This window comes from Ranitomeya imitator, chromosome 4, assembly GCF_032444005.1.
Source record: "Ranitomeya imitator isolate aRanImi1 chromosome 4, aRanImi1.pri, whole genome shotgun sequence".
NCBI classification, from domain to species: domain Eukaryota; kingdom Metazoa; phylum Chordata; class Amphibia; order Anura; family Dendrobatidae; genus Ranitomeya; species Ranitomeya imitator.
Genome location: NC_091285.1, coordinates 12,005,436 through 12,026,943, shown reverse-complemented (window position 1 = coordinate 12,026,943; position 21,508 = coordinate 12,005,436). Strand labels below are relative to the sequence as shown.

Genomic DNA, 21,508 nt, shown 5'->3' with positions numbered 1-21,508 from the left:
GATAGGGTGGAAAGTTGAGGCAGCAGGACAAAGCGTGGCCAAGTTTAGTGTACCATTTTTATTTATTTTTTTTAACCTCTTTCCCAGGTTTCTACAATCCAGAACACCGGCCATAAACTTTCTGGATTCTCACAAAGAGAACCGCCAAAAGAATTAATTTGGTCATGACTGGGACATATTCATCGGTGGACTCAGCCAACCCAAGACTAATGAGCACGTCCACTTTGACAGGCCTTGCGTTTTACACCATAACTGTGTACAGCATGCCGGTGATTTGCGAGACCGGACGTCACACTCAAGTCTTTAACATGACCTGTACTTTAAGCCAATTTCATCACTAATCTAATAAATCTGTTAATAGACATCTGCTATTAAAAAACATGGCAGGCTTACATCACATTTTAATATCCAATAAGTGTGGAAATAAGTAAAAAAAAAACAAAAGTAATAAAATCAAATAAAATTAAAGTAAAATTAAAATTGTATAAATCACATTCTAATATGTTTGAGAATTCAACTTTGTAAAATCTACAACTTTAGATCATCTGAATTTTTTTTTTTAAATGATCCATAAATACAGAAAATAATTCAAAAATAAAAATTGTGCTTTTTTTTTTTCTTTGATAAAATTCCCTTTTAGCCAAAATGGCCTCTTCGAAGCATAAACGTCTATTTAGATTTGAAGTTAATACTTGTATTGGTAAATATCAAACCATACTACCTGGAATTGATGTATAACAGTCTCGAGATATTGCTGCTACAGTGTATCGTGATGCTCGAAAAACACACAACTCTACACAGGCACCACATAAAAGTACATTCAAATAAAGTGTCACAGGCAGGAATCAAGTGAAAAAGAAGAGGAGTTTACTAATCTGCGTCCTTCGTTGATGACTTGGGGAATTTAACAAATAAAAAAAACAATAATCAACAAAATGAAAAACAATAAAACATATTTTTTTTGCTTCGCTGGATTAATCTTCCCAAAATTGTGTAAGTCAAACCATTGGAATTTTTTTTAACTTAATTTTTGGCACTAGTAGGTAGGAAAAAGTGTCAATTCATTGGTGAAATAATACAATTTTACAACTTGTCCAAATTCCTAAAATGTTGCCAGGTTGCTGCCAAGACAGGAACGGAGCAAAAATAAAATGCTTCACAAAAAAAAATAAAAAAATCAGTGTCAACAAGTCCCTTCATTTTGGGAATTGAAAAAAATTATTAAATTTTAGCTATTTTAAAATTTACAGCCCAAATTTTAAATTTTGTATAAATTTTAAAAAAATGTTTGTAAAAGTCCCAAATTAAGGCAGATCTGACACCAGGTTAAAAGTGACCAGATATTACTCTCTGCTCTGCGGAGTACTTACTTTTTTTTCAATCCGGCATACAGTTCCAAAGATATTGGCCTTTTTATGATCTTCACCAATGAGAGCCTCTCTCACAAGATCCTCTGGGGCGTGTCTTTAGTGAGCTCCACCCTTGAAGACCATAAAAATAAAAAAAAGCTCATATCTCTGGAACCGTAAGTCGGATTTGAAAAAGGAAAAAAACTGAATACTCTGGGGAACAGTGGGAATAAAATAACAACAAAATTAGACACTATTGTTCAGGTGACTAATTCTAAATGGCAGAATTCAAATCAAAGTGGGCCACAAGGGACCAAAGGACATAGTTAATGATAGGTGGCGGAAAACAGTGAATCCTTGCCCAATCATCTTCAAACATCTTGAGGAGGATTGTTTGCCAAAATGTTCAAAAACATTTTTTTTCCCAAAAGAATATAATCTAATATTTATAGATTTGTTTCAGTATCTGATTTCCTTTTAGATTTTTTTTCCCCTTGTCTATAAAAATATTTCCGCTGCTGCACAGAGCAGGGACGCGGCGGCTCTTTGTATGCGAGCACGACTGTCTGCGCAGGCATTGAATGGCCCGTGTCATGGCAACAGACAGCCCCTGTGTTAATTGGCTCTTTCATCAACATTATAATAGGCGATGGGTCTAATGGACTCCCCAGGCATGTGCCAGAAAATGGTAAGGTCAGGGGCGACTGCTAATAATAGTCCCTATTTATTCAGGGAAGTGATCAGTCATCTCTCTGGAAATACTGCATTTATTTCTGCAAATTGATCTGCAGTATGTATCTAGGAAAAAAAAACTAATAAAAAAATACTTTTATCCACGTTTGAATTTTTTTTTCTTAAAAGGATAAGGCACTGTAGCACATTCTGCATGACACAGATTTAGAGATGGGCCTTTTATATGGGATTACCCCAACTCACCCATCTACAAAACAGGGCTCAGAAATGCCCGGTTAGGATGGAGATCTGGTATCTCCTCTACCGTTCCATCCTTAGAGTCCTGTTCTAAGATTGGAGGCGGTCACTACGTTCGGACCCCCAATGATCAGCAAGTTGAGCTCAATTTAGCATTTTTCAACCAACAGGGTTGGGGAACCTTAGGCTGGAGATTACCTTTTATCTGGCCCCTGGGCAGAATGCCAGAGACCGAGGTGCTCAATCCGGCAGCTGTGTTTTGACTGCCACCGGCCCTTTAATTTCTTCTTCCTCCGTGGGCACGCGCTGCATGGTCTACTGTACACTGAGATGGGTGCAATGAAATATTACATCCTGGCGCCATTGCCAAGATGTACCTTGTGGGCGGAGTTAGCATACTGATTGTACGGCCCCCGAAGGACGGTATAAACAATCAAATAGCCCTTGGCAGAAAAAAGGTTCCTCATCCCTGGTTATAGTGTTCCAAAAAATGTATTTTACCCATTTTCCGCAGATGTTTGCTACTGTTGCTAAGTACTGCTCGCTGCCCGCCATCTGGTCCTTCTTTTATCATCACGAACTGCATCTCTGGAATTTTCATTCCAAGCCAGAACTTCTGGCCACATCCCAGCTTCTCAGGCATGACAGCAGAAAGAAGAGGACTGGACGGCAGGTGGGCGGTGAGCAGAGGGTAGGCCGGAGAGATCGGCGATGAGAGGACTATAAGTTTTCTTTTTTTTTTTCACATCTTAGGTTTGTAACCGAGTCGTATGTAAGTCAGGTGTTCGTAAGTCGGGAACAAAAATATTTTTAAACCCTTCCCATAGGATACATTTGTAAAATTCTAAAACTTAGGGATTTTTCCAATTTGTAAAATTTTTCCAAAATGTAAAAAAAAAAAAAAATTACATTTTGAACTCTCCACATCCCTTGGTAGGATCCACTAGTCCTATGCAAGCAACTTACATGTAATGTTCACTGAGGCCTTCATTAGATAACGAAGTGGCATGACATCACCATGGATAGATCGTCAATGTATCTCAAGACTGGCAGCACCAGAAAAAAAGTCAATGGTATTGTGTAAGACCAAGTCCCGAAAAACCAATGTAAGACCAAAACTATCGACTCTGTGTAAGAATATCGAGAAGGCGTAATTTCTTGTTCTACTTTTTGATCTAAGCCAAACGGAACTCCCTGTATCTGTACTTAAAGGAACAGTACATTAAAAAAAGAGTGTTTATAAGGAACCGTTACTACGTTGGTTTTCGAGTAGAACTGATTACACTGGGGGAAACATTTAGTGTAAGCACAGGAAGGTTCCTGCCCAGTAACTCAACAACATGGCAACATTAAGACAGAATTTCAAATTAAAAACTAAATTTGGCCTAATATAAATATTTTTAAGAAAGCCAACATGGACTTACAGTTAATTAGCTTAACATTTTGGGTAAAAAATTCCAACTGAACCATAGGAGCCAATCAGGACGTGCCGGTAATGTAATGATGGCAAAGTTCTGATTGGCTTCTGTAGACTCGCACAACTTTTCGAGTTCGTAAATTAGAAGAAAGTCTTCCCTTTAAAAATAAATAATTTAGACGACTCCTTTAATAAAGGGTACTTAGTGAGTCCATAAGGTACTTAGCACCAAAAATAATGCCAAAATTGGCCTAAACAGATTGGCAAAATGCCCGACCGGTCAGTCAACCTCTCATGCCAATTTTTTAATTTTTCATTTCCAATGGTTTTACTCATGGACATAAAACTCCTATAACGATGTCGCCCTAACCCCTAAGTGGCTCCTAAAAATCCGATGAAAAATGTTAGATATTTTTTTCATAATTACATTCCTGAATTTCGCCTCCGGAGAAAACAAATTCAACTTTTAGAACCCCTCCTACCTGAAAAAAAAAAATCTCCAAATATTATCTCCAGCTAAACATTTCCCCTCGGAGCCCAACTAATATTGTGTGGAATGGAAATTTTACAAAAAAAAAATGTGGCTAGAAATAATTCTGCGTAAAATTTGGAGAGACTTTACTTAAAGACTGAGCTTTCATTCGATGTGGTCAAAGTTTTACCGCTGGTTTGATGGTTAAGCCCAAATGGATGTAGGCGGAGTCATAAATGGGCGGAGCCCTACACCCAGAATGCACTGCTTTCTGTCGTTCGGTTAGAGATGACGATATATATATTAAACAACAACAACAAAAAAAAGACATAGAAATATTACTCCTGAGTGCGTTTGTGTTCAGTACAACACATTTCAGGGAGACCCACCACAAGGAACAATGAAAATGCCCTCACAATTCTTGTGTCGGTGTAAGATCCGGTTCCCGTTTTTTCGGCGGGACTGTGAGTGCTCCTGCTGGAGACGATGAGTGTTGGCACGATGCAATATAAACTCACTTCTGATTGGCTGCTGTGCACCGAGCTCCTGGATGGGGCCACGTATGTGTTTTAGGCAAGTGGTTGACGTGTAAGACCTCGTACCGGTGGTTCTAAGGTGTCAACGGAGGCTTTGGAGAAGAACAAGATCCTTGACTGTCAAAACTGGTAGCTCTGCCCGGCATCTGGAAATACAGAATTTATTACATTTTTACGTATTGAGGTTTTGTTCAAAAAATTTAAAACAAAAATCTATTTAAATAGAATTTTTTTTACCCACTGTCAGTTCTGGCTGCATCCAGATATATAGTGACGAGCAAAAGGGTAACAATGTTTTGAACCTTTTTTCTTGGAGGCTCCATATCTCACCATCCACTACAGCTTCTAACCTGAGACTACCATCATCTTGTAGAATATCATCTTGGCTATCTCATACATATATTTGACTTGCAGCTAATTAGCATATGATTAGTTATGCAGATTCTGTTTGGTTCCTAAAAATCTAAACTTTAATTTTATTATTTTGTAAATCCAACTTCGGCTTCCACCACGGCCTGAATCCTTCTGGGCTGCTCAGATTCAAACAAGTCTCAACCAAAACCTGATCCCAGGTCTCTTCTGCGAGTTCCCAGAGTTGGTGCATACTGGTCGCCTCACTTGGGTCATTATACAGCTTTCTCTTCTCCTCTACCCACATGTGTTGGATTGGGTTGAGGTCTGGAGACTGTCTGGCCAATCTAGCATCTCTACTTCATTGTTATTGAACCATTTCTTCACCAATCTCGACCTTTGCTTCAGGTCGTTCTCCTGCTGGACACTGTCGTCCTTTTCATCACCATAGTACTTGAGTGTATGAAGTAACTCGTCTTGTAGGACACTCACATATAGCTCAGTATTGAGATCATTGATCCTGGTCAAGTATCCAATTCCTTTGGCTGTGAAACAATTCCATATCACCAGGCCACCTCCACCGAACTTCAAAAGTTCCTTCAATTTCTCGATCCGTTGACCCATTTTTCCCTTGTTTCTTCCAGACCCATTTGCACCCATCAGAGCCTAGTCTATTGACTTTCATCTCATTGCTCCAAATCACCCATTTCCAATCTTCTACTGTCCACTCTTCCTAGTTTTGTGCCGATGCTTGTTAAGATGATATTGAAGTCGAGGCTTCTTCACCTTTTGTGGGCCACCATTCCAGACTTATGTAACACACGTCGCAAGGTGCTTACATGGACATCTGTGACCTCACTATAATGAAACATACGAGAAACCTCCACTGCTGCGTTTGCTGCCCCAGAACTGATAGACCTTGTGATGAGCCAACTTGTTGACTCCGATATTTTGCCTGGACGTCCACCTCTTGGCTTCTGAATGGATGAACGGATTTCATCTCGTATTCTTCAACCTGGCATGGCGCTCATTTAATGGAGTTTGGCAATTTTCTTGGCCGAGAGACGACCTGACTTGTTGATTCTGATATTTTGCCTGGACGTCCACCTCTTGGCTTCTGAATGGATGGACGGACTTCATCTCGTATTCTTCAACCTGGCATGGCGCTCATTTAATGGAGTTTGGCAATTTTCTTGGCCGAGAGATGGCCCAACTTGTTGATTCCGATATTTTGCCTGGACGTCTACCTCTTGGCTTCTGAATGGATGGACAGTTTTGTATTCTTCAACCAGTCATGGCGCTCATATAATGGAGTTTGGCAATTTTCTTGGCCGAGAGATGGCCCCACTTGTTGATTCCGATATTTTGCCTGGACGTCCACCTCTTGGCTTCTGAATGGCTGGACGGACTTCATCTCGTATTCTTCAACCTGGCATGGCGCTCATTTAATGGAGTTTGGCAATTTTCTTGGCCGAGAGATGGCCCAACTTGTTGATTCCGATATTTTGCCTGGACGTCTACCTCTTGGCTTCTGAATGGATGGACAGTTTTGTATTCTTCAACCAGTCATGGCGCTCATATAATGGAGTTTGGCGAGAGACGGCTATCGATGAGCTGGATGATGCAGTTTCTCTTTCCTTGGGAAATCGTTTTCATCACAGCGCCTTGATTCGAACCAATGACTTTTCTTTTGGGAATCAACCTAATAACACACTGAGCTATTATGGAATGTGAGACTTAGCCCCCCCAAAAAAAAAAAATGTACAAAAAAAATTAAAAATCTATTCAAATTGAATTTTATTCCTATATTAGTCAGTTCTAGCTGCTTACATAATATCTATAGAACAGTTTTAAAAAAGTGTTTATAATTTAATTTTTTTAAATTAAACCTTAATCCTTGAAGCTTTGCCTTCTATTAATCTATTTAAATAGAATTTTGTTCCCTGTATCAATCAGTTCTGGCCCTGCATACGAATATATAAAATAAAATTGATAAACGTTTTATTTTATTATTATTATTTTTTTTTTTTTTCAAATTAACACTGTTATCCTTGAGTTTTAGCCAAGAAAAAAATGATTACTTTATATATCCGGACAGAGAGACAGAACTTTTTGATATTGGAAGAACGTTGTATATGCTTAGTTAGTTTTTTTATTTTTATTATAATATTATTTAAATGAAAAATTACAAAACAAAATTTACATTTTTTTTTATATCCAGCTGCAAAAACAAAAAGGTCTTGATATAAGAAAAAAAAATTAGATTTACATTTCTTCCTTTATTTCATTTTTGATAAATCCTTAAAACTTAATATTTAAATCAATAAGAATTAGGATATGAATAAATATTATTAGGGAATTTTTTATTTAATTTAAAAATGTTCAATTTTAAGCCTTTGCCCAAAATAAAAAAAAGTTCTGTATATATATAAAATAAACAAAAAAAGTATTAATAATAAAAACAATAATTATTATATATATACAGATGCAGTGACAGAAGTTCTTAAAATAGGAAGAAATTTATATTTAATCCTAATCCTTAAATCCAAAAATTTATAAAAACAAAATAAATAAATTAAAATAATAAAACATGTAAGTAAATATACCTTTCTACCTAGAAGTACCGTCCCTAATGGTTCTGAACTATTTAGTGGGAAAAAAAGTTTAGGTAAAGTTAAAGTTTTAATACCACACAGTCTACTTATTTTTAACTAGTAGCAAATATCAGCCAATCAGATTTCAGATTTAATTTTTCCGCCAATTTTGGACCTATAGGATCAATCTTAGGGGGTCCACGGGCATCGGTTCTATTTTTCTTTGGCACCGCAAAGTCAAGAAAATGGAAAGATTAAATGTGTCGGGGATGAAAAAAAGTTGACGTCTCGTTACCTCCACCAATGCGTGCCAGTGGGTAATTGGCTTTCTTGGGTAGGCCAACATCTCGTTCCAGTGGTCTCTGCCAAGCCCCTCGGCATCCACTCCAGTTCGGCACACCCCAATGACTTCATTGTGTCCCACCCTGTAAGGAAAAGTCACATCTGTTTATCACAAGAATGAAAATCCGCAGCCAAAACCTTCATCCTCCCGAGACTAATCCCCTGGGAGACAGGAGCAAAACAAAGGATTAGAGGGGATCTCTAGAAATAAAAGTGAAATATCGCTTCATTTCCAATAACAAAGCTAATACCGATCATAATCCATGACGGCGATAGACAAGCTGACTTGGTCCATGTTCTCCGGAGGGATGTCAAATATGATGGCCTCGTTGTAGACCGGATTTAAGGTGTTCTTTTTTGTGGTGGTTTTGCGCTTCTTCAACCTACGACCATCACACATCAGTGACACCTTCACATACGGATCTAGGAGGAGAGCGAGAAGGTAAGAAAAACACAGAGAAAGGGATTATAGCAGTTATATTCTGTACATAGGAGCAGTATTATAGTAGTTATATTCTTGTACATAGGGGGCAGTATTATAGTAGTTATATTCTTGTATATAGGAGCAGTATTATAGTAGTTATATTCTTGTACATAGGAGCAGTATTATAGTAGTTATATTCTTGTACATAGGAGCAGTATTATAGTAGTTATATTCTTGTACATAGAGGGCAGTATTATAGTAGTTATATTCTTGTACATAGGAGCAGTATTATAGTAGTTATATTCTTGTACATAGGGGGCAGTATTATAGTAGTTATATTCTTGTATATAGGAGCAGTATTATAGTAGTTATATTCTTGTACATAGGAGCAGTATTATAGTAGTTATATTCTTGTACATAGGAGCAGTATTATAGTAGTTATATTCTTGTACATAGAGGGCAGTATTATAGTAGTTATATTCTTGTACATAGGGGCAGTATTATAGTAGTTATATTCTGTACATAGGAGCAGTATTATAGTAGTTATATTCTTGTACATAGAGGGCAGTATTATAGTAGTTATATTCTTGTACATAGGGGCAGTATTATAGTAGTTATATTCTGTACATAGGAGCAGTATTATAGTAGTTATATTCTTGTACATAGGAGCAGTATTATAGTAGTTATATTCTTGTACATAGGAGGCAGTATTATAGTAGTTATATTCTTGTACATAGGAGCAGTATTATAGTAGTTATATTCTGTACATAGGAGCAGTATTATAGTAGTTATATTCTTGTACATAGGGGCAGTATTATAGTAGTTATATTCTTGTACATAGGAGCAGTATTATAGTAGTTATATTCTTGTACATAGGGGGCAGTATTATAGTAGTTATATTCTTGTACATAGGGGGCAGTATTATAGTAGTTATATTCTTGTACATAGGGGCAGTATTATAGTAGTTATATTCTTGTACATAGGGGCAGTATTATAGTAGTTATATTCTTGTACATAGGAGCAGTATTATAGTAGTTATATTCTTGTACATAGGGGGCAGTATTATAGTAGTTATATTCTTGTACATAGGGGGCAGTATTATAGTAGTTATATTCTTGTACATAGGAGCAGTATTATAGTAGTTATATTATTGTACATAGGGGCAGTATTATAGCAGTTATATTCTTGTACATAGGGGCAGTATTATAGTAGTTATATTCTTGTACATAGGGGCAGTATTATAGTAGTTATATTCTTGTACATAGGGGCAGTATTATAGTAGTTATATTATTGTACATAGGGGCAGTATTATAGCAGTTATATTCTTGTACATAGGGGCAGTATTATAGTAGTTATATTCTTGTACATAGGGGCAGTATTATAGTAGTTATATTCTTGTACATAGGGGCAGTATTATAGTAGTTATATTCTTGTACATAGGAGCAGTATTATAGTAGTTATATTCTTGTACATAGTGGGCAGTATTATAGTAGCTATATTCTTCTACATAGGAGCAGTATTATAGTAGTTATATTCTTGTACATAGGGACAGTATTATAGTAGTTATATTCTTGTACATAGGAGCAGTATTATAGTAGTTATATTCTTGTACTTAGGAGCAGTATTATAGTAGTTATATTCTTGTACATAGGGGCAGTATTATAGTAGTTATATTCTTGTACATAGGAGCAGTATTATAGTAGTTATATTCTTGTACATAGGAGCAGTATTATAATAGTTATATTCTTGTACATAGGAGCAGTATTATAGTAGTTATATTCTTGTACATAGGGGGCAGTATTATAGTAGCTATATTCTTGTACATAGGAGCATTATTATAGTAGATATATTCTTATACATAGGGGCAGTATTATAGTAGTTATATTCTTGTACATAGGGGCAGTATTATAGTAGTTATATTCTTGTACATAGGGGCAGTATTATAGTAGTTATATTCTTGTACATAGGAGCAGTATTATAGTAGATATATTCTTATACATAGGCGCAGTATTATAGTAGATATATTCTTATACATAGGAGCAGTATTATAGTAGTTATATTCTTGTACATAGGGGCAGTATTATAGTAGTTATATTCTTGTACATAGGGGGCAGTATTATAGTAGCTATATTCTTGTACATAGGCGCAGTATTATAGTAGATATATTCTTATACATAGGGGCAGTATTATAGTAGTTATATTCTTGTACATAGGGAGCCCTATTATAGTAGTTATATTCTTGTACATAGGGGCAGTATTATAGTAGTTATATTCTTGAAGATAGGGGCAGTATTATAGTAGTTATATTCTTGTACATAGGAGCAGTATTATAGTAGTTATATTCTTGTAGATAGGAGCAGTATTATAGTATATTCTTGTACATAGGGGGCAGTATTATAGTAGTTATATTCTTGTAGATAGGAGCAGTATTATAGTAGTTATATCCTTGTACATAGGGGCAGTATTATAATAGTTATATTCTTGTACATAGGAGCAGTATTATAGTAGTTATATTCTTGTACATAGGGAGCAGTATTATAGTAGTTATATTCTTGTAGATAGAGGCAGTATTATAGTAGTTATATTCTTGTACATAGGGGGCAGTATTATAGTAGTTATATTCTTGTATATAGGGGCAGTATTATAGTAGTTATATTCTTGTACTTAGGAGCAGTATTATAGTAGTTATATTCTTGTACATAGGAGCAGTATTATAATAGTTATAGTCTTGTACTTAGGAGCAGTATTATAGTAGTTATATTATTGTACTTAGGAGCAGTATTATAGTAGATATATTCTTATACATAGGGGCAGTATTATAGTAGTTATATTCTTGTACATAGGGAGCCCTATTATAGTAGTTATATTCTTGTACATAGGGGCAGTATTATAGTAGTTATATTCTTGAAGATAGGGGCAGTATTATAGTAGTTATATTCTTGTACATAGGAGCAGTATTATAGTAGTTATATTCTTGTAGATAGGAGCAGTATTATAGTATATTCTTGTACATAGGGGGCAGTATTATAGTAGTTATATTCTTGTAGATAGGAGCAGTATTATAGTAGTTATATCCTTGTACATAGGGGCAGTATTATAATAGTTATATTCTTGTACATAGGAGCAGTATTATAGTAGTTATATTCTTGTACATAGGGAGCAGTATTATAGTAGTTATATTCTTGTAGATAGAGGCAGTATTATAGTAGTTATATTCTTGTACATAGGGGGCAGTATTATAGTAGTTATATTCTTGTATATAGGGGCAGTATTATAGTAGTTATATTCTTGTACTTAGGAGCAGTATTATAGTAGTTATATTCTTGTACATAGGAGCAGTATTATAATAGTTATATTCTTGTACTTAGGAGCAGTATTATAGTAGTTATATTATTGTACTTAGGAGCAGTATTATAGTAGTTATATTCTTGTACATAGGGGCAGTATTATAGTAGTTATATTCTTGTACATAGGAGCAGTATTATAGTAGTTATATTCTTGTACATAGGAGCAGTATTATAATAGTTATATTCTTGTACATAGGAGCAGTATTATAGTAGTTATATTCTTGTACATAGGAGGCAGTATTATAGTAGTTATATTCTTGTACATAGGGGGCAGTATTATAGTAGTTATATTCTTGTACATAGGGGGCAGTATTATAGTAGCTATATTCTTGTACATAGGAGCATTATTATAGTAGATATATTCTTATACATAGGGGCAGTATTATAGTAGTTATATTCTTGTACATAGGGGCAGTATTATAGTAGTTATATTCTTGTACATAGGGGCAGTATTATAGTAGTTATATTCTTGTACATAGGGGGCAGTATTATAGTAGCTATATTCTTGTACATAGGAGCAGTATTATAGTAGATATATTCTTATACATAGGCGCAGTATTATAGTAGATATATTCTTATACATAGGAGCAGTATTATAGTAGTTATATTCTTGTACATAGGGGCAGTATTATAGTAGTTATATTCTTGTACATAGGGGGCAGTATTATAGTAGCTATATTCTTGTACATAGGAGCAGTATTATAGTAGATATATTCTTATACATAGGCGCAGTATTATAGTAGATATATTCTTATACATAGGGGCAGTATTATAGTAGTTATATTCTTGTACATAGGGAGCCCTATTATAGTAGTTATATTCTTGTACATAGGGGCAGTATTATAGTAGTTATATTCTTGTACATAGGAGCAGTATTATAGTAGTTATATTCTTGTAGATAGGAGCAGTATTATAGTATATTCTTGTAAATAGGGGCAGTATTATAGTAGTTATATCCTTGTACATAGGAGCAGTATTATAGTAGTTATATTCTTGTACATAGTGGACAGTATTATAGTAGTTATATTCTTGTATATAGGGGCAGTATTATAGTAGTTATATTCTTGTACATAGGGGCAGTATTATAGTAGTTATATTCTTGTACATAGGGGGCAGTATTATAGTAGTTATATTCTTGCATATAGGGGCAGTATTATAGTAGTTATATTCTTGTACATAGGGTCAGTATTATAGTAGTTATATTCTTGTACATAGGGGGCAGTATTATAGTAGTTATATTCTTGTATATAGGGGCAGTATTATAGTAGTTATATTCTTGTACATAGGGGGCAGTATTATAGTAGTTATATTCTTGTATATAGGAGCAGTATTATAGTAGTTATATTCTTGTACATAGGGTCAGTATTATAGTAGTTATATTCTTGTATATAGGGGGCAGTATTATAGTAGATATATTCTTATACATAGGGGCAGTATTATAGTAGTTATATTCTTGTATATAGGGGCAGTATTATAGTAGTTATATTCTTGTATATAGGGGCAGTATTATAGTAGTTATATTCTTGTATATAAGAGCAGTATTATAGTAGTTATATTCTTGTACATAGGGGCAGTATTATAGTAGTTATATTCTTGTACATAGGGGCAGTATTATAGTAGTTATATTCTTGTATACAGCCACGATAAATACAGCAGCAGGGACTCAAACATATTTCTCGAGCGCACCGGAGACACCCAAGTAGCAATGAGCATGATAACGCCATATAATACCACATTCACTCATCACTAATCAGTGTTTTGTTCCGCTCTGATTTATGGTTGCCTTTCGTTTTGCTTTCTGCCGTCTTTTCCAAAATGCTGGCCCCTGGAACTTGTACCATTGTTGGGTCCCGTGCCTCCCCGGCCATATGCAGTAGGAGTCCTGTCCGTCCCCGGCTGAACCTTCCTGCCAACCGTGAGCTCTGCAGTAAAACCACAGAGAGCACCACGAGACAAACATGTCTCATGCCGTAGAAAGTGCCGTAAATGGGATCAGTGGGTCCAGCAGATCCAGAAATGGAAGTTCCCGAGCGCTTTATTCCTGGATGTGAGAAGGCCACATCCGTTTTCTGATAACTGTGCGGGGAAACCATGGAAGTCCACCATGTTTTTTCCTATGACTGGAGCGTCCCTGGGATTAGACCAACATTTACAGCAATTCCTATTAATACTGAAGAAAGTAAGAGGAGGAAGTGAATGGTGGAAGAAGGAAAGAAGAAAAAGAGGCAGAGGGAAAAAGGAATCAAAGAAAACTAGAATAGAAAAGGAGAAAATGTAAAAGAAAAGAAAGGGGAAGATGACAAAATAATCAGGAGAAGGGATTGAGGAAGGGAAACGTAAGGAAGGAAGGAACGCTGGCTGGAGAATAAGGGCAAGGGAAAGGTAAGGAAGGAAAGCTGGCTGGGGAATAAGGGCAAGGAAAAGTTAAGGAAGTAAAGCTGGCTGGGGAATAAGGGCAAGGGAAACGTAAGGAAGGAAGGAAAGCTGGCTGGGGAATAAGGGAAAGGTAAGGAAGGAAAGCTGGCTGGGGAATAAGGACAAGGGAAAAGTAAGGAAGTAAAGCTGGCTGGGGAATAAGGGAAAGGAAAAGTTAAGGAAGTAAAGCTGGCTGGGGAATAAGGGCAAGGAAAATGTAAGGAAGGAAAGCTGGCTGGGGAATAAGGGCAAGGAAAATGTAAGGAAGAAAGAAAAGCTGGCTGGGGAATAAGGGCAAGGGAAACGTAAGGAAGGAAGGAAAGCTGGCTGGGGAATAAGGGAAAGGTAAGGAAGGAAAGCTGGCTGGGGAATAAGGGCAAGGAAAATGTAAGGAAGAAAGAAAAGCTGGCTGGGGAATAAGGGCAAGGGAAACATAAGGAAGGAAGGAAAGCTGGCTGGGGAATAAGGGAAAGGTAAGGAAGGAAAGCTGGCTGGGGAATAAGGGCAAGGAAAACGTAAGGAAGGAAAGAAGAAAAGTGCTAATGTAACAGGGAAGAGGAATGAAGGAAAGCAGGAAGCATGATGGATGGAAAAGGAAAGCAGGAAGAATGAAAGGAAAAGGAAGGAAGGAAACAAGGAAGGAGGAGAAGGGAGAAGGAAAGGGAATGAAGGAAGAAAAATGGTAATGAAATGGAAAAAGAATGAAGAAAAGCAAAAAAAAGAGGGTAAAAGGAAGGAACAAACGAAAGAAGGAAAGATGATGGATGGAAAAGGAAAGGAGGAAAGGAAGGAACGGAAAAGAAAAGAAAGAAGGTAGGAAGGAAGAAAACTGGGAATGAAACAGGGAAGGGGGAAGTAAAAGGAAAGTACAAAAAAAGAGGAAGGAAGGAAAGATGGCTATCATGAAAGAGTCATGAACGATGAAGAAAGAATGAAGGAAAGATGATGGATGGAAAAGGAAGGAAGCAAGGAAAAAGCAAGACAGGAAAAGGAAGACAGCAACAAAGGAGGAAAAGGAAGGAGGGAATGGAAATTGGAAAAGAAGAACGAAAAGAAAAAAAAGGGTAAAAAAGGGTAAAAGTAAGGAAGGAAACAAAAAGAAATGAACAGAGACCAGGAAGTGTAGGAAACATAGTGGGCAGGATGGAGCAAAGAAACACTGAAGAAAAAAAAATAAAGTAATGACAAATAAAGACTGTGAATGGACAGGCTGTGAAAAGATGATAAAACTTTTCTTATTTTTAGTGCCGGATACCGACATTGGTGCATAAATTGGTCCCAGACATCGTCATCTTCCGTCTCTGCGGGGAACGTACCGGAGGATCCCGTGATGTCCATCGCCTTCAGATTCCGACACTTGATCACCGTCAGCGTCATCCTGCCGGCAGTCGGGAGGTAACACAGGGAATACATGATCTCCCCGAGGTCCACACTTTCCTGGAAAAAATTCCCCAAAAAAACCACAATCACTGAGCAGCACATCACATTAATGCCGGCGACTCACGAGGGCCCTGGTGACGCCGAATATGGGAAAACTGGAACACAAACGACCCCCCACAGGGCTTTATGGCTTTTACCACAGACTTGTAATAAAGAGATAAATCGAGATCATTTGATGAAATTCCCAAAGACATTAAGGGGAAATTATGCAGTATGCTAATCAGCGGGCTTCTCGGCCGTCCAATCAGCTGACAGCAGCAATCAGCGGATCCATTAATCAGGGAGCGTCGCACCGCGGAGTCGGTAATTCAACTCTGATTACATGGTGATTTACGGCCGCGCAGGTCAGTTCACTGCGGGAAATAATCTCTCTATGTAGAAAGATGTTTACACCGATCAGGGGGAATTCAGAACGGTGACGGATTATTAGATCTGGGCAGGAATGATAACAATATATCAGAAATGGACAAAAGGTATAAATCATATAAACTAAAAAACATCATATATGGTCGTCCCTTTAAAGTGCTGGTGTCTGGTGGGGTTCTGATGACAGGCGGGGTTTTGGGTCTTTTGACCTCCAACAATTACTCAAACCACAGAGATAAAGGGTTCATTTTATGCACCACTGTGTGGGCCTCTCAGGGGGTCTAAATGATCGTCAGAGGTCTTAGAAGTCAGACCCCTACAAATCAAAAAAGAAAATTAAACTTAAGCAAAAAGATTGGCAGGACCACATGGTTGGTCTGCGGGCCACCGGGCCAGAGCTTGCGAGCCTCCTCGTACCTACTGGGATCCACTGCCACCTCTTCTTATGACCAAGGTTAACTCTAGCCACACTTAAAACAATAAGAAAATAAATAAAATTCTAATATATATATACACACACAGTACAGACCAAAAGTTTGGACACACCTTCTCATTTAAAGATTTTTCTGTATTTTCATGACTATGAAAATTGTACGTTCACACTGAAGGCATCAAAACTATGAATTAACACATGTGGAATTATATATTTAACAAAAAAGTGTGAAACAACTGAAATTATGTCTTATATTCTAGGTTCTTCAAAGTAGCCACCTTTTGCTTTGATGACTGCTTTGCACACTCTTGGCATTCTCTTGATGAGCTTCAAGAGGTAGTCACCGGGAATGGTTTTCACTTCACAGGTGTGCCCTGTCAGGTTTAATAAGTGGGATTTCTTGCCTTATAAATGGGGTTGGGACCATCAGTTGTGTTGTGCAGAAGTCTGGTGGATACACAGCTGATAGTCCTACTGAATAGACTGTTAGAATTTGTATTATGGTAAGAAAAAAGCAGCTAAGTAAAGAAAAACGAGTGGCCATCATTACTTTAAGAAATGAAGGTCAGTCCGTCCGAAAAATTGGGAAAACTTTGAACGTGTCCCCAAGTGCAGTGGCAAAAACCATCAAGCGCTAAAAAGAAACTGGTTCACATGAGGACCGCCCCAGGAAAGGAAGAACAAGAGTCACCTCTGCTTCTGAGGATAAGTTTATCCGAGTCAGCAGCCTCAGAAATCGCAGGTTAACAGCAGCTCAGATTAGAGACCAGGTCAATGCCACACAGAGTTCTAGCAGCAGACACATCTCTACAACAACTGTTAAGAGGAGACTTTGTGCAGCAGGCCTTCATGGTAAAATAGCTGGTAGGAAACCACTGCTAAGGACAGGCAACAAGCAGAAGAGACTTGTTTGGGCTAAAGAACACAAGGAGTGGACATTAGACCAGTGGAAATCTGTGCTTTGGTCTGATGAGTCCAAATTTGAGATCTTTGGTTCCCACCACCGTGTCTTTGTGCGACGCAGAAAAGGTGAACGGATGGACTCTACATGCCTGGTTCCCACCGTGAAGCATGGAGGAGGAGGTGGGATGGTGTGGGGGGCTTTGCTGGTGACACTGTTGGGGAATTATTGAAAATTGAAGGCATACTGAACCTGCATGGCTACCACAGCATCTTGCAGCGGCATGCTATTCCATCCGGTTTGCGTTTAGTTGGACCATCATTTATTTTTCAACAGGACAATGACCCCAAACACCTCCAGGCTGTGTAAGGGCTATTTGACCAAGAAGGAGAGTGATGGGGTGCTACGCCAGATGACCTGGCCTCCACAGTCACCAGACCTGAACCCAACCGAGATGGTTTGGGGTGAGCTGGACCGCAGAGTGAAGGCAAAAGGGCCAACAAGTGCTAAGCATCTCTGGGAACTCCTTCAAGATTGTTGGAAGACCATTCCCGGTGACTACCTCTAGAAGATCATCAAGAGAATGCCAAGAGTGTGCAAAGCAGTCATCAAAGCAAAATGTGGCTACTTTGAAGAACCTAGAATATAAGACATATTTTCAGTTGTTTCACACTTTTTTGTTAAGTATATAATTCCACATGTGATAATTCATAGTTTTGATGCCTTCAGTGTGAATGTACAATTTTCATAGTCATGAAAATACAGAAAAATCTTTAAATGAGAAGGTGTGTCCAAACTTTTGGTCTGTACTGATATATTCAAACAAATAAAACAAACAAAAAATATTAAGTAAAATAAAAAATAAATTATAATAAGAAATAAATACATAAAATAATAATAATAAATAAAATGATAATAATAGTAATAAAATTATAATAAATAAAATGGTTAAATTAATAGGAATGAAATGTTAAACAATTAAAAGATTGAAACAAGCAACATTTGGAAAAGGATTACAAAAAAGTTTTAAAAAAAATTAAGACAGTATAGTAAAAAAAAAATATTTTAAATATATAATGATTTGACTTTAAAGATTCAACCATAACTATATAAGATTTTTTTTGTTTTTACAGTGCCTTGAAAAAGTATTCATACCCCATTCAAACCATTCATAATTTCCTTTACATGTCACAGTCGATATTTTGGTTTCGTATCACAGAAAATCCCAATAAAATCTATTTCCGTTTGTGGGTGTTTGTGGGTGTAACGTGAACATGTGGAAAAGTTCTCGGGGTATGAATACTTATTAAAGGCACTGTATATGTAATACCATTTTATGTATAAAGATCTGATGTAACTCTGCATCTCCATGGTAACAGACTACAAACAAACTACGTAGTCGGATCCTGCAGGCCAATCCCTTCCATCCATGTGGAAAAGTTCATGGGGTATGAAGACTTTTTCAAGGCACTATGAGGGAAAATGACTAGATGTAATACCACAAGCAGCCACAAGGATGACAGTAGCTGTCATAAAAACTCCTCCGAACACAGAATAACTAATATCCAGCACCGGCCGCTCGTCCGACCCAGGGATTACAGTCACAGCTATATCGGTCAGGCGTCTCTTAAATAACCCAAAAAGTTAGAAAGCGAAAAATCTCACGTTTTCCATTCCTATATCTTCCTTCCAAAGTTCAGGCTTTATTTTGCCCCCAGGCGGAATCTTAAAAAAAAAAAAGAGTCTGCAGAGTAATCAGAAAGTCATTGTCTTCTGCCAGAGCCATCATCCAACTACACGAAGTAATGTTAATTAATAACCCTGCAATACAGTGGAAAGTATCAGAACTAAATATGGAAACTGCACGAGAGTCAAGAGAGAAACCTCAACCGACAGCAGATATCCGTCACCGCCGGCTGTCATCACAACACCACATCCTGCACCAAAGGTAATTATACCGCCACTCCTGACAATCCCGGGGAATCAAATCTGTACTGAGCCACAAAGAAAGATGTCACCGTCACATAACACTCACATCATTAGTATCTGGACCCATGGGAAATAATAACTATAATACTGCCCCTATGTACAAGAATATAACTACTATAATACTGCCCCTATGTACAAGAATATAACTACTATAATACTGCTCCTATGTACAAGAATATAACTACTATAATACTGCCCCTATGTACAAGAATATAACTACTATAATACTCCTCCTATGTACAAGAATATAACTACTATAATACTGCCCCTATGTACAGGAATATAACTACTATAATACTGCCCCTATGTACACGAATATAACTACTATAATACTGCCCCTATGTACAAGAATATAACTACTATAATACTGTCCCTATGTACAGGAATATAACTACTATAATACTGTCCTCTATGTACAAGAATATAACTACTATAATACTGCCCCCTATGTACAAGAATATAACTACTATAATACTGCTCCTATGTACAAGAATATAACTACTATAATACTGCTCCTATGTACAAGAATATAACTACTATAATACTGTCCCTATGTACAAGAATATAACTACTATAATACTGCTCCTATGTACAAGAATATAACTACTATAATACTGTCCCTATGTACAGGAATATAACTACTATAATACTGTCCTCTATGTACAAGAATATAACTACTATAATACTGCCCCCTATGTACAAGAATATAACTACTATAATACTGCTCCTATGTACAAGAATATAACTACTATAATACTGTCCCTATGTACAAGATTATAACTACTATAATACTGCCCCTATGTACAGGAATATAACTACTATAATACTGCCCCCTATGTACAAGAATATAACTACTATAATACTGCCCCCTATGTACAAGAATATAACTACTATAATACTGCCCCCTATGTACAAGAATATAACTACTACTAGCTATTGAACCCGTTCTAGCCCGGGTGGCGAGCATTTATATTGGTATATGGTCTCCATCCTTGTATGTGCTGCTCCATCCTGCGTCCCCATCCTGTCAAGTGCTGCACCCATCCTCCGTCCCCATCCTGTCATGTGCTGCACCCATCCTGCGTCCCCATCCTGTCATGTGCTGCACCCATCCTGCGTCCCGATCCTGTCATGTGCTGCTCCCATCCTGCATCCCCATCCATCCTGTCATGTGCTGCTCCCATCCTGCATCCCCATCCTGTCATGTGCTGCTCCATCCTGCGCCCCAATTCTGTCATGTGCTGCACCCATCCTGCGTCCCCATCCTGTCATGTGCTTCACCCATCCTGCGTCCCCATCCTGGTATGTGCTGCACCCATCCTGCGTCCCCATCCTGCGTCCCCATCCTGTCATGTGCTGCACCCATCCTGCATCCCCATCCTGTCATGTGCTGCACCCATCCTGCGTCCCCATCCTGTCATGTGCTGCACCCATCCTGCGTCCCCATCCTGGTATGTGCTGCGTCCCCATCCTGCGTCCCCATCCTGTGATGTGCTGCTCCCATCCTGCGTCCCCATCCTGTGATGCGCTGCTCCCATCCTGCGTCCCCATCCTGCGTCCCCATCCTGTCATGTGCTGCACCCATCCTGCGTCCCCATCCTGGTATGTGCTGCGTCCTCATCCTGCGTCCCCATCCTGGTATGTGCTGCGTCCCCATCCTGCGTCCCCATCCTGCGTCCCCATCCTGGTATGTGCTGCGTCCCCATCCTGCTTCCCCATCCTGGTATGTGCTGCGTCCCCATCCTGCGTCCCCATCCTGGTATGTGCTGCGTCTCCATCCTGCTTCCCCATCCTGGTATGTGCTGCGTCCCCATCCTGCGTCCCCATCCTGGTATGTGCTACGTCCCCATCCTGCGTCCCCATCCTGCGTCCCCTTCCTGGTATGTGCTGCATCCATCCGGGGGCCTGAGCAGGCGGGGACACCGGCACGCTGTGGGGGTCAGGTGCCGGTATCGCCGCCAGCTCAGGCTCCCCAGCACTTACTATATTCACCTGTCCTGCGTTCCATCGCTGAGCGCCGCCATCTTCCCGGTCTCCTGGCTGTGACTGTTCAGTCAGAGGGCGGCGCCGGCGCGCATTAAGCGCGTCATCGCGCCTTCTGAACTGAAGGTTACAGGGCGAAGACCGGGAAGATGGCGGCGCTCAGCGATGGAACGCAGGACAGGTGAATATGGCCGATACTCACCCTCCTGGTGGTCCCTG

The 21,508-nt window shown here is 38.5% G+C and overlaps 1 protein-coding gene across 1 annotated transcript in view; it reads right to left on the bottom strand.

Moving 5' to 3' along the window:
• Positions 1–622: 622 nt before the first annotated feature.
• The window catches only part of SYT10 (synaptotagmin 10), a 73,607-nt gene continuing 52,721 nt past the window's right edge, over positions 623–21,508 (bottom strand). Inside the window, exons 4-7 of the mRNA XM_069763042.1 lie at positions 15,494–15,614; positions 8,243–8,414; positions 7,945–8,074; positions 623–4,850 (exon numbers count right to left, since the gene is read on the bottom strand). Of these exons, the coding sequence (XP_069619143.1) occupies positions 4,779–4,850; positions 7,945–8,074; positions 8,243–8,414; positions 15,494–15,614 (495 nt within the window). The 3' untranslated portion in view covers positions 623–4,778. The remainder of the gene's footprint in view (positions 4,851–7,944; positions 8,075–8,242; positions 8,415–15,493; positions 15,615–21,508) is intronic.